General features: G+C 55.6%; 1 protein-coding gene across 6 annotated transcripts in view; it reads right to left on the bottom strand.

Moving 5' to 3' along the window:
- Window positions 1-13653, bottom strand: part of EIPR1 (EARP complex and GARP complex interacting protein 1) — a 123540-nt gene that overhangs the window by 26681 nt on the left and 83206 nt on the right. For all 6 annotated transcript variants that reach the window (XM_059132772.1, XM_059132775.1, XM_059132771.1 and 3 more), the window contains one exon: window positions 8376-8532. In XM_059132772.1, the coding sequence (XP_058988755.1) occupies window positions 8376-8532 (157 nt within the window). The remainder of the gene's footprint in view (window positions 1-8375; window positions 8533-13653) is intronic.

Here is a 13653-nt window from a genome sequence, read left to right as displayed (position 1 = left end):
ATAAAAAGTCTAAACTTCTGTGAGGCAGTTAACAAGGGCCCTAATGGCAGGAATGATGGTTCTAATCCGGCAGGTTTCACGCTGATCAAACGAAATACATGCCTCTCTCCTCCAGGTCAGTGGCTCCAAATGAATGATTCACACTCTGGATGCCGGAACCTGTGGTGAGGACAGCTCAAAGGACACCAGAAATTCTTAAAACAACCTCGATATAAATTTAATAATTTAAATCCACAGCATTTCCCTGCCTTCCCTATTCTCTGAGCTGCTGGGGCTGGGAAGCGGGGGAGCCACGGAAGGCCGGCCCCCAGGGCGCGATCTGCACGAGGCAGCAGCCGCACGCGGCTGGAGGACAGGCTTCAACCCACAAGAAGCAGCTGTGCGAGGACTCCAAGCTCCCCTGCATTCGACAACCCATCACGTTCATACTTTACCAAAAGAGCAAAAACCTTAAGAAGGAAACACGTCTATTAAGTCATTGGTCACAATTAAAATTTTGAAAAACTCTAAAGCAATACAATACGTGAGTTCCCCAGCTTAGGCGTCTCTTTCCAAACGGAGATTTGGCAACCCGGCTGATTCCTTCTTGTTGGAAAAGGCACAACAGAACACACGACCGCTCTTCCCAGTGAAAGGAGAGTTTAGGAGTCCACCACCACGTCGAGAAGCTCACTGCCCAGCTCCGCGCCGTGCGGGTTCTCGACGGCGATGCGCGTGGGGACTTCTGGGGGTAGAGTCGCGTCTGTGCACGGCCTGGCACCCGGCAGGCGAGCTCGTGCCTCTGGTTATGAAAAGGCTGTACACATGCGGACGTCCCTCACCGGGACAGACTGGTAGTTCAGGAGACCCAGAGCACAGGGCAAGAACAGGCCAGGCACGACGGAGGGCACATTCTCTCCGACGCTCCCGTCTCTTGCGGAGGCTGACGCCAGCCGGCGGCAGCCGCATCGGTGCTCCGAGCTGCACATGTGCGGCTCCACAGAAAGGAGCAGTCTGATGAGAACGGCCCAGAGCAGGGAGGGGCCGTTTCCGGAGTTGGAGAGAGAAGACCCGAGCCCTGCTCGCCGAGCCCCGTGCTGCTGAGAAGCCTCCCCCGACAGGAAATGCTCACGGTCCGCGGGCTCCTCCCTGGGGTGCATGTGGGTGATGTACACACTGCCTGGCCCTCCCTGGGCATGGCTCTGACCAGATCACCACGGTCCCCTCCTTCTGCCCCAGGGGGAGCCGCAGGGTACAGCCAGGGCTCTCAGCATGCTCTGCCTGATGGATTCTCGCCGGCCCTGAGGGCCCACCTAAGTCACCCCAGAGTTCACAGGTCTGTACCTCCAAGGCCACCCCAAAACTGGCCAGCGGTGGCTGGTGCTCCCACCACCACCTCCTCCAAGGACGTAGGAGGAGCACAAGCAGGCCAGCATGAGGACGCTGCCCCCACCTGGTGCTCCCCCACCAGCAAGCCCAAACCCCTAGGCCTTCCCAGGAAGTTCAAAGTTAATCTTTAAATGAAAACGCATCTTGGGGGTCATTAAGCCTCTGCCTTCTACTGAGTTCTGAGTCCACTGGGCTCCCTGCTCAGCGCGAGTCTGCTTCTCCCTCTGCCTCTCCCTGCCTTGTGCCCTCTTTCTCTCTCCTGCTCTATCCCAAATAAAGTCTTTGAATAAATAAATAAAAGTACATTTTGGAATAAAACTGTCTACCCAAATCCCAAGTAGCGGTTTGGGCATTTCCTCTTCTCTTGGGTCCGCATTTCTTTCTTCTTCCGTCACCCCATCTTCCAAACGGGAGAAAATGTTTAAAAGTCCCATGCATGGGGTTAGCGCACCTTCAGGCTTGAACTTTTTAAATTATTTAAACCTCACGTTTAAACAATCACCAACAGAACTAAATGCTACCTTCCTCCCAAACGCGTCCCTTGCACACACCACTGCCCACGGGGAGAGCTCACACGTTCTGGGAGACACCAGCTGGTCGGTAAGCAGGTCGCCTGAAACACTCTCTGAGCCGCATTTGCAAGGGAACGTGGGCTGAAACCGTAGGAGGGATGCGCGTTTCTCTCCGGGTGGGTGTGGTTACACTCCGCGACCACACTTCAGACTCCGCGTGTGGCTTCTAGTGCGGGACACACCTGCACGTCGTGCTCCGCTAGTTTTTCACCACTTCCCTAACACGGAATCATAACAGCATCGGAGGGTACGAGAGTCCGGGACACGGGACAACCGTGCTCGGTGTACGGTGGAGACGTGAGCAAAGCTGAGAGAGGAAGGCTCTTCACGCTGTCCTGGAGCACCGTAAGACGGTCCTTTCCCTGCACAGAAGGAGGGGTGTGGGCCTCCTACGGGGCCTCTGTAACAGCCACCGGACGTTAGTAGTGAGCCAGGAACCAGGGAAGAACTTACACCTCAGTACACCCAGGCTGGTAAGGCCAAAAAGCCGGGACACAAACCTTACGAGATCTGATAAATCTACAATCATAAATCGTCACAATCACTGAGAATTCTCCAGCACGGTTGGCCGTAAAACCATGCCAACGATCTCTGAATTTCAAATTTCTTCCTTATCCTCAAAGACAGCTTCTGTAAGGTGTCAAGGATACTCTTGAATTTATTTTGTTCACTGTTCCATCAGACTGGACTAAAAAATAAACGGGAAAATTGAGATGGGCCGACTCCTTTCTTTTCTGGCCAAACTCCCTCAGCATCAGTGGCTTCACACACGGCTCTTCCTCTGCTCCCCTCCTGTCTCAACAGCACGGCTCACACCCCCCTCCTCCTCCTGATGGGAGTGCGCACGCCCACCGGGCTCAGCCTGCCTGGCCTTTCCGCGGGATGCTTACCTCCACCTGCACTTGGCAGAGAGCCGGCTCGGGGAGTGGAGGTCAGCCGGTCACCCTGTGGCTATCAAGCGCACTCGGCAGTGCAGGGACGCTCCCTCCCGTCCGCCTGTCAGAACTCGAGGGGTGCAGGAATGTCATTCCTTTCCCTCCCAGCCCTGGAAAGTGGCTGGTTACTAAGTTTAGTGCCGTCTCCTTTAAAGGAGATTTTCGTGGTCCGTGAAAGCAGGTGACGGCATGACTACTCCGGACATACCCCCGGGAGCCGGAGCACACCAGAGCCAGGGCAACACCAAAGCTTCCACTGCTTTATGGGGCTTCCACTCACAGGCAGGCAGTGTCGATCGTAGCTAGGATGCTTAACTCCTCAGCAGCGGGGGCGTGAGGGGCTCACCATGACCGAGAGCAGGTGGAGAAGCCCGGGAGGACCCGCGTGGCTCACCAGCCCCCGAGCCAACAGCAATGACGCTGCAGGGCAGACGACCGCTCACAGGGGCCCAGTGGGCCCACACGCGGGAACTCCCTGCTCCTCCCCACTGCCAGGGCTCCCGAGGATGCCGGTGAGAACAGGACAGGAGGCCCAGGAGGACGTGCTAGGGCTGCCGTCACTCCACTACCGACGTCCATGCTGCGTTTGCGGACGAAGGCCCTGCACTGCAGGTCTAGTCGCTGACTCAGGGAAGAATGACCACACACCCGCACACACGCGCGCGCGCAAACACACATACACGCACACACACACATAAACGCGCACACACATGCACACACCCAGGGGCAGCTGTGAAGAGTCCCCCCCCCCCCCGATTACCCACCCCGGGAAGGGAAGAAGGGCCAACAGCACGCACGGCAGGAGACTCACTCTTTCACCTCGTTTCTTACCACAGTAAGGTGGGATTTTATTCATTTTACTAAGTTATGTAGGTCTCATCCCACGCCAGAAAAACACAAGGCAGCTGACACACACAGCCTGAAGTATAATGGGGCGAGATACAGGGAAGATGCGGAAGACTTCACAATTTGGTCAAAGCATCCCCAAGGGCCTTCCCTTGGCTGTGGGCTGCACTGACCGCAGCGCGGGGGCACTCCGGAGTTCCAGGCGAGGTGGGATGCGGTGCCACTCCCTCCCAGCAACAGGCAGAGAGGAAGAAGGCTATGAGCTATTGACTGGCCCACTGAGGAACAGGTGTGTGCCACTCAGTGTGGGACACGGCGGCCCCGGCGAGTGTGGAGCTGGAGTGCTCACCGGAAGGAAGGAGGCACGTGCCCACGGGGACAGCGTCAAGTTCTCCCACACTCACCGCACACTGGCGGCAGGAACAAACCACAGGGAAGGGAGAAAGTGCGCGAGAAATGAAGGGGGCTTTATTCCTTGCAAAATGAGGAATTCCCTGGAAAGCACAACTTACCGACACTTGTCCATGAAGGACTAGCTGGAAGACGTGTGGACGTTCTCAGAACTTATTCTGGTGAAGCAACAGAAACAACTTCCAAATCGCAGTGTGACGACCCCAAGTGGCTCCTTTCGCTCATTCACTCAGCAGGGAGGCGATTCTGGGCGACGTGTGGTGTCCCGGGGTCGGCCTGCCTGGCTCTGAATCCCAATGACTCCACTGCGTAGAAAAGGCTGGATGCGTGCTCCTGCCTTCCAGAGGGCGGTTACCGGCTCCGCCATAGTCCCTGCCTTAGAGGACCCCGTGGGGAGGAGGCAGTGTCTACAAACCTCAGGAGGGCTCCTGGTCACGGCCCCCTCACGAGGCAGAGGCCTGCGGCTGGCGCTGTCCTTGGTGCTGAGGGCGCCCAGCATGTCACGACGTCACAGGAGAAGAGCTGGGCGCGGGGACAAGAATATGTGGGTGGGCGTGGAACAGCGACTATTTTAGAAAGGTCCTCTCCAAAGAGGGAACACCGCACCACAAAGCCGGTGGCTTGTCAATCCACACCAGAAGCTACGGGGCAACCCCTCTAGGCACAGCTTGGGACTTGCCCCCCGACACTGTGGATCCGAGAAAGGAAGAGAATAGACGGTTGGCTCGTCTGTATAATGTGCCCTAATGAGTAGGGAGGGGCCACACTGCACAGAGACCCTGTACGGAGCCACGGTAGCTCACGATCACAACTATGAAGTGTTTCCTCCTTTTCGGGAATCTTCACCTACCGCTGAGAAAAGGGGGACTTCCCCGTCAGTAACCCGATGCAGCCCCAGGGCAGGTGAGCACAAGAGACGGGGCGTGCGGCCCCCCAGCCAGCACTCTGCCTGCCTCCATGGGTGGGAGCTGAAACCCAACACAGTCAGGAGACCTTCGAGAATCTTCAGTGGCGGGTGGGCTGCGGGCAGTGCGGCCTGCCGCGTGTTGGAGGGCTGGGACGGCGGTGTGGGCCCACCTGTGCTGGGGCCCAGCTGCTGCAGGGCAAACAGAAGGCGAGTGGCCCTGAGGACACGAGCCCGCATGGTGCCCTCTGGGGCACAGGGTCAAGCCCGCAGACTGGGCTGCGTGCTGTTCTTAGCAGCAGCGGGGCCAATGCCCGGCATGTGTCTGGGAGCCCTCTCTTGGCGCCGCTTCAGTCCCGAGTCCAAATAGGAAAGGAAAGCAGACTCAACTACCCAGTCGCCTCAAGTTCGACCACAAACAGCACCTTCTCCTTCATGTGCTCACCACAGCTCAATTGCCGAAAGCCAAACTCCCTACCTGGTAATAAGACGTCGCTGAAGACACTTGAAAAGAACCACACAGGACAGTCCCAAAGGCCAATGAGGGTGCAGAGGCTGGGTCCTCATATGTTGCTGGCGGGGACATCAAACACAGTCACTCCAAAGGAGGCTCCGGCAGTTTGTCCAAAACACACCTACAGGCGCCCCACGAACTGCACACACGGTCACTCGGCCGGGAGAGATGAAAGCCGTGTTCATGTGAGCCCCTGTCCATTCCTGTCAGAGCAGCCCGATCAGGATGTCCAAAGCCCGGGGGAAGCCCAGCTGTCCTTCACTAGGCAAATGGTCACACAAACCGTGGTCCCACGGACTACTACTCGGAATAAAGGGATGAGCAACTGCCGGACACAGGGGACAACAGGTAGGAACGCCAGGAATCACAGTGCGTGCACGAAGCCACAGTCAAAGCCTCCAGAGTGCACAATTCCATTCACAGAAGCTTTTCAAAAGGACAAATCTGCAGGAAGGAGCACAGACCCAGGCTTGTCGGGGATCCAGGACAGAGCAACGGGAGGACTGGGCTGCGACCGTAAACAGGCAGCAGGAGGGCTCCCGGGTCTGTGTGTTGAGTACGGTGCTGGCTGCAGCAACAGACACACAGGGTGACACGGCAGAGAACTCACTATGCACCGGCGGCAGGTCCTGTCAACACCCCATCCCCAGCAGTGACAGAGCGGAGGGTTATACCGTGTCACCACTGGGGGAGACGGGTGACAGCACACAGGGTCTGTCTGGGTTGTTCCTGCAGCTACGGTGGATCACAGCTCCCTCTCCCCCTTACACCAGCAAACACGTACAGTGACGTAAGGGGTAACACAAGGATGCAAGAAACGCTTCGAACAGTAGCAGCGAGTTCAGAAGAGGGCGCCCTTCCAGTGTGAAAGTCAGGAAGACCGTTTCCCCGGATGCGCTTACGTATCAATGGGTCCTTCCTAACAAGTTCCCCTTTCACAGGGGCGCAGTCGTAGGGGGTGTGAGCCGCGGTGTGATACGGCGGTGTCGTTGCAGGGGTGCAGTCACGGCAGTGTGATCACGGGGTGTCATCGCAGGGATGCAACCACAGGGGGTGTGATCACCAGGGGTTGACCACTGGCATGTGATCACCAAAAGTGTGTCACCGGGTGTGAGGATGGGACTATGGTCACGAGGGTGCGACCACGGGTGTGACCACCGAGTGTGTGGTCACTGAGGTGTGAGGATGGGCCCGGGATCAGGGGAGTGCAAGCGAGACTGAACATCTCAGTGACATTCATTTCCTGACAAGAACCCAGAGACGGGGCACCCCTCCTCTGATGGACACGGCACGGGCTATCTGAACACAGGTGCGAGTTGGGGCAGCCGACCAGCACCCCTGCTCCCCTGAGCTCCACGCCTCGGTTTACTCACCAGCGGCACTGAGGCCATCTGCACACACTGACCTCCCCACGGGCGCTGCTGCCTGCTCGGTGTCTACCCTGCTCCCGCACCACTCACATACACGCTGCACTCAAACGCACACGCGTGTGTGTCTGCACACGTTCCAGACTTGCTCTGCACTCTCGCAGCCCCTCGTGAGGGGGCAGGGCTCCTGTGCGTCTCCTTTTCCTGCAGATGATGCCTCTGGGAGGGGAAGGAACCGTGATCCGGCACACCGCCCACCACCGAGGACACAAAGGACGTCCGCAGACGGCGCCGACCCCAGCCCTGCTCCCTCTGCCACCCAAAACCCACTGCCGCTGAGACACCGCATCGGTCCCAGCTCTGCAGGGTGGCTCCTGAGCAAGGCCCTCTTCTATTTCACTAGTAAAAATTAATGACTCTTTCCTCGGGGGACCCACAGCCCAGAGCTCCTGACGATCGCAGGGCACGCCACAGCCTGCCCTGTGCTGCTTCGACGTTCACGCTGCGGGTCTCCCCTGGGGGATCGCGCATGGCTCCTGCAGGCCGGGTCCCCGACCCATGACCTTGGTGTCCCCAGAGCCTGGGAGGTGTGTGCAGCAGGTGCTTAATAAATAGGTGTTGGATTAAACTTACTTAATTATAGATTTGGTCCAAACAGAAGCTGACACACAGAGCTCTTTCTCACACATGCACACCTGAGTGTGCACGCAGAAGTGTTACTACACTGAGTAAAATAGTAAGTACTGTTGTAAACACCTGTACCGATGCTATGCACCCACAGTCCCTTCTAGAAAGCTCGGCCTTTGGAATCTGCAGTGGCTCCAGGGCTGAGGAGGCCCCCCAGGCATGGAGCCAAGCCAGGTAAGCACCGCTGCGCCTTGGCCACAGCATGCGGGCAGCGACAGGCCGGGGGCCTGCTGGGCGCTGGCGGCACCTCCATCCCAGCGCTGCTCGTGGCATGCGGAGGAGACAGACGCAGGATAAAGATGCGGAGGGCTCGGGGGCACCGCGCCCTCATTCACGCTACAGAAGAAGAAATTATGAACCTTCAGCCCAAAGTACACATCCACTAATTACACTGAGGGCTGCTGAACAGAAGTGCATCCACGAAGCTATAAAGCAACAGAACATTTAAGTGCTCTCCAGCGCCCGACCTCACCCTCATCCTGGCAGGTGCCCGGCAGCAGGGATTTATACAGAAGGGACACCAGCACACACGCGCCTTCACGGCATCGGCAACAGGCTTCCCGTTACGCATCGAATCTGGAGGACAGCTGGGACTGAGAAGGAAGGAAGGAAGGGAGAGAGAGAGAGAGAGAGAGAGAGAGCCGACCATCCACAGCATGTCTTCACAAGAAAGCAGGGCCCCGAGCAGGAGCCGTGGCCCCAGGACCGGGTGTGTGCACGCGGCCCAAGCTCCAGGCTTGCCGTGGGCAAGTGAAACGCGCAGAGCCCTACCAGGCCATGCTGCCGTGAGCCGTGTTGTCGAGGTGACAGAGCAGCTCCAGCGTGTGCGCAGGGCTTGTGGAATCGTCGGGGGACTCGTGGCCGCCGGGCTCCAGCTCCTTCGGCATCCTCCACACGGCCGCACACGTCAGGACTTTGCTGTCTGAAGCTGAAGCAACAGAGGGTCATGTCAGCAGAGCGCGGTGCACGGCCACAGTCTCCGCGGCGCCGCACACCCACCCCGCCGCAGACACAGGGCAGGTCCGCTCCGTAAAATATTCACACCCACAGGCCGCAGAGAGCCAGCGGAGCGAGGGGCTCAGACCCTGCTCGCCAGTGGAACAGCCACTGCTCCCCGCCCGCAGCCACCTCACCCCTGCTGCCTCGTGGCAAAACCATCATTCTGTTGAGAAGAAAATTTAATTTTCTTCAAAATCGATTGCCTTCGGTCCTTCCTCCATGGATTTTCAACACAGGGAGCAAAAGGTGGGGGTGGGTGTGCGGCGGACACAAACACCGAGTGCAGCTTGGGGCCACGGTGGGCACAGCTGCAGGACAGCCCCAGCTGCGGGAACCCAACACCCACAGGGGTGCCACCGGAGCCCAGGGTGCTAAGGCGAGAGCGCGTGGGAGCCCCACATGGACACGCACACAGTGTTGTCCTGCCGCGGCCTGGTTCTCCAGGAGGAGCACAGCCCAGCACCCGAAGGCACCCATGGACACAGGGTCTCCCCCAGCCAATGGTGGCTGCTCACTGCCCACCTCCTGGAGTCCTGACGCTTGGTTTTCAAGGTGCCCCAGGGATCTGAATTTGCAGAACACTTTGAAATGTCACCATGTGGATGAGGAAACTAAGCTTAGGTAAGAAAGACCAGGTATACCTGGCTTTAGGGAACATGCCAGGAGCCAGGTCTCTGCCCCTGTACACGACATTTCAGTAAGACAAAAAAGAGAGAACAAAAAAAAAAGATGTAACATTATGTGATAAACGTGTAATCATAAATTCCTGAATACAAATCCTGTCCAATGTGCTTTCCATTTAGGTCCAAACTGCACATGTGCTGCACACCTTCCCTTCTGAAGGCCTTTAGTACGTGATGGCGGAACGAGGAAGACGTCCCTGCTCTACGTCAGAGCGACGTCGGGTGAGCGCCGTGAGGGGACGCGGAACAGAGAGGACACTGCGCGTGTTTCCCACGTGAAATGAGAACATGGCAGGGCCGCCCCCACACCGGGAGTGTCCCATGTCTCAGCTCTGTGGTCCTTCCACCCAAACACCAGCCAGGCAGACACCTGGCTTCACGGGTCGGCTAATGACCACCGTCACCCACAGTCAGAGGACGGGGGGTGGGCAGGCTTTCTGCCAGGGCTCTCAGACCCCAATCTCGGCGCTCATCTCACATGCCGCTTGCTGAGCCATATGTATACACACCATGTCAGCCTTGCTGAGCCATATGTATACACACCATGTCAGCCTTCCCATTTTACCCAGGGAAATGCGGCATGCCCTGGCTTTTCTACAAGAGAGACGGATTTTCCTGCGGAAACTTCCAGGCACCCAGTGTTTCTGCAGAGCCTGTGAGGCCGTAGCATCACTCTTAAAATATGAGGATTTCCACCTTCAGAGAGGGCTGGCAGCGCTGGGGCAGAAAGAAATGAAGTCTGCAACATCCACCCGGTATGGCACAGATGATACGAGTCACCCTCAATGCCGGGGAAAAGAACTGTGTAAGCTGCACAGGGACGGAGCCACCAGGTGAGAACTGGGCACAGCTTCCATGCGGGAGATGCGCACAGCCTGTCTGCAGCAGAGTCCTCACAGACCAAAGTCCTCCTCTGGGCAACTCTGCTCAGGTGTCAGCAAGGGCAGCCTGTCCCTAGAACTGCTTGCTCACCCAGCACACAGAGCAGTTGGGGATGAGACATTAAATGCTTTTCCCTCGAGAAGAGTAATTAGATAAGAATGCTTTGTACAGTGGCTGCTAGCTAACACCATACTAGACGCCCTGACTACTTCATATGGCGAGGAAAAGCAAAGGTTTAAGACCAGGAGAAGAAGAGATCAAAACACCACTACTTGTTAATAACAATGTAGGTAGAAAACTTAAGACAATCTGCACTCTACTGTTAGAAACAAAACAGGGAATTTAGCAAAATTGCTGAACACCAAGGTGATATATAAAAATTAACTGGATATCTATAGATTAGCAACAAAAATTTAGAAATTTTTAAAAAATATTAAGTCACATGAAAAAACCAAATATCCTATAAATCTCAAACTACAGAGGTGCAAGATGTGTATGTGGCAGAACGAAAACCATGGCTAAGAGGAAGTCAAGGCCTGCACATGGAGGGTATACCATGTCCATAGACACCTTCACTGCTGTAAAGCATCCAGGAATCTTCAAGTTCCAAAATCTTTTGGATAGAAGCCAACAACCCGCTCCTGAGGTTCTACATTTACACAGAGATGTGAACTGCCCGCACAGTCGACGGAGCCATCATGGAGAAGATCGGAATCGGCTGGCTCACCAGTCTGCGACTACTCTGGTGTCGGCACATGGGTGAGGGGACCAGAGAAAGAACATGCAACCTAGAAACAGACCTTCCAAGGACAGCCAGCTGACTTATAACAAAAATGCTGCTGTGCTGGAGTGCAGGTCTGTTCAGGAAAAGATGCTACGTTAGTTGTATATTCATACCTCATAACATACACAAAGACCAACCCCAAACAGACTAAAGACCAAAATGTAAGAGACAAACTAATCCACAGTAGAATATCCTCACAACCTTAGGATAAGCAAAGATTTCTTAAACTGGGCAGAAAAAAATACTAATCATAACAGAAAAGACTGGTAACAAAGACCAGATTAAAATTAAGAGCTTCTATCTACCAAAAGACACTGAACTTCACAAAATTAAATACTTGGAAAGAATGATGGGGAACAAATGAAACAACGGCTACCTCGGTGGCTCAGTTAGTTAAGCATCTGCCTTCAGCTCAGGTCATGATCCCAGGGTCCTGGGATGGAGTCCCAGGTCGGGCTCCCTGCTCAGTAGGGACTCTGCTTCTCCCTCTCCCTCTGCTGCTCTCCCCACCTCATTCTCTCTCTTTCTCTTTCTCTCTCTCTCTCTCTCAAATAAATAAATTAATTAAATAATTTTTAAAGAAAAAATAAAGCAAAACTGGAAGAAAATATTCATAATACATATACCTGAGAGAGGGCTTATATCCAGAATATACAAATAACTCTTACAATTTAATAACACAAATAACCCAATTTTTTAAAAAATGGCAGAAGACTGAATCTGACACTTCACAGAAGAAAACATGAATGGTCAGCAAGCACCAGAAAGGATGTTCAACATCAATTGTAACTGTAGAAGGCAAAATAAAACCAAAATGAGATACACTACACACCTACCGGAATGGCTAAAATTTAATTCTCAAAAGATCAACAATACCAAGTATTGGCAAAGACATAGAACAACGGGTCTGTCACAGATCACTGGACACAGTGTAACACAGCACACTACGGACAACACTTGGCAGTGGACAATTCAGTTACCAGGTAACCCAATGATTCCACTCTTAGTGCTGAGACTGTCACAAAGTGTGACTTGTTGATAACGAGCATTGTGGCCACTCCTGATTTCGGCAGCGAAACCTGGCCCCACAGCAATAGTGGCCTGGAGATGGTATGTGACTGCCAGAAGTCAGGGGTAGCAATTATCATAATGACCAACAAGGCAGCACGCCAGCCAAGGGAGGCCAACTGGCCGAGTTGTGGTGACAGATATCAAGAGACAGCATTCCTAGGAGCAAAACAGATGGTCTCTCACCAGAGCACAGCCTGCCTAATGCGTGCATACACACATACACACCCATTCCGAGGACACAGCAATGGAGGAGCAGGAGGCTAAGGGAAGTCACTGCCTTAAACGTCATGACTCCTCACCCAGACCAGACCAGACTTCAGACCTAAAACCCACTGACAGAAAATGTGGCCAAATCCCCAGGAATGAGGAACCCATAGTGCCAGGGCAAGTGCCTTCCTGATGATTAGCCCAGGGTGCACCCAAGGCCTGCTGCCCCTTGGTGGTGGCCACACAGCGGGCAAAGGGTAGTACCCAAGTTCGAGGCCTACTGAACACAAGGTCTGAGACCCAAAGTGTCCTGTCCCCTGTTAGGGTGGGGACCTAGGGGGCCGGGAAATAAACAAAGTCCCGGACACAGCCTGGTCACAACAGGTCTCCTGGGTCTGCGGACCCGGCCAGGGCTCACGTCCACAGTCCACGAGGGTGTAAAACAGGGCGGACGCTGATGCCCCACCCCATCACAGGCCGTGGAGACGCATCTACGTCAAGGATCGAGAGCACGGAAGGGCCTTGTTGAACTGGCCAGCTGGCCTCAGCACCAAGTCAGTGGGTCCCGCGGAGGGTCTGCGGGCCACTCCCTGCTCAAAGGAGCACCTGCTCCCAGCTGCGGCGCCGAACTGAGGAGCTCACCAGCCTTGGGTACGTGCCGCGCGGACACTGGCCTCCAAACCCCTTCCTTCCCACCCCATGAAGACAAGCGACTGAAGCTATCCACGCTTCTGGGAGAGAAGCTCTTCACGTGGTTTTGCTGCAGAACCGTGAGCACCCCTACTTGCTGTCACAGCCTGCTCCAAAGACATCTGGACACCCTGCAAAATTGAGCCCGAGCCCTGACAGTGATGGCCTCACACTGCGTGCAGCAGACCCCGGCCAGCGGGTGGGAGATAGCCCGCAGAGCTGCAGGACCTGACAACCAGGCGAGGTTTGAGGTCCGCTGCACCCGACATCCAAAAGGAAGCGGCACACTTCCTGAGGGCCTCCTTACCCTGGAGCCGACACGCTCTGCATCTGGGACACCCCAGGCCAGTCCAGGTGCTTGGCAACACGGCGAGCTGCTGGCCGCACGGGAGTAAGGGCTAGAGGGCTCACACAATCTGGAGGACATGCTGGGGTGGCAGTTGTCAGTGACAGAAAGGGGACAGCAGGGGCTTCCTGGGAAGAATGTCAGGGTTCCAGACAATGACATGCTTTTTAAAACACTGCTCTAGCCATGCTTCTGGGCCCTCCCAGGTGGACCAGGGGGCACCAAGGGACCAAGCGTCACTCATTACAGAGCGCCATCATACCCGCCAGGACACAGTTAAGCAGGACCACAAGGCATGGGACAACTCCACAGACTCCTGCTATGTGGTTCTGCGTCCCCAACACAAGAACACACGGGCCCGGGGAATGGGTACTTCTACATGACACT

Source organism: Mustela lutreola, chromosome 9 (genome assembly GCF_030435805.1).
Source record: "Mustela lutreola isolate mMusLut2 chromosome 9, mMusLut2.pri, whole genome shotgun sequence".
Classification (NCBI taxonomy): Eukaryota; Metazoa; Chordata; class Mammalia; order Carnivora; family Mustelidae; genus Mustela; species Mustela lutreola.
Note: the sequence above shows the minus strand (reverse complement) of the source record. Positions and strands in the feature narration are given on the sequence as shown.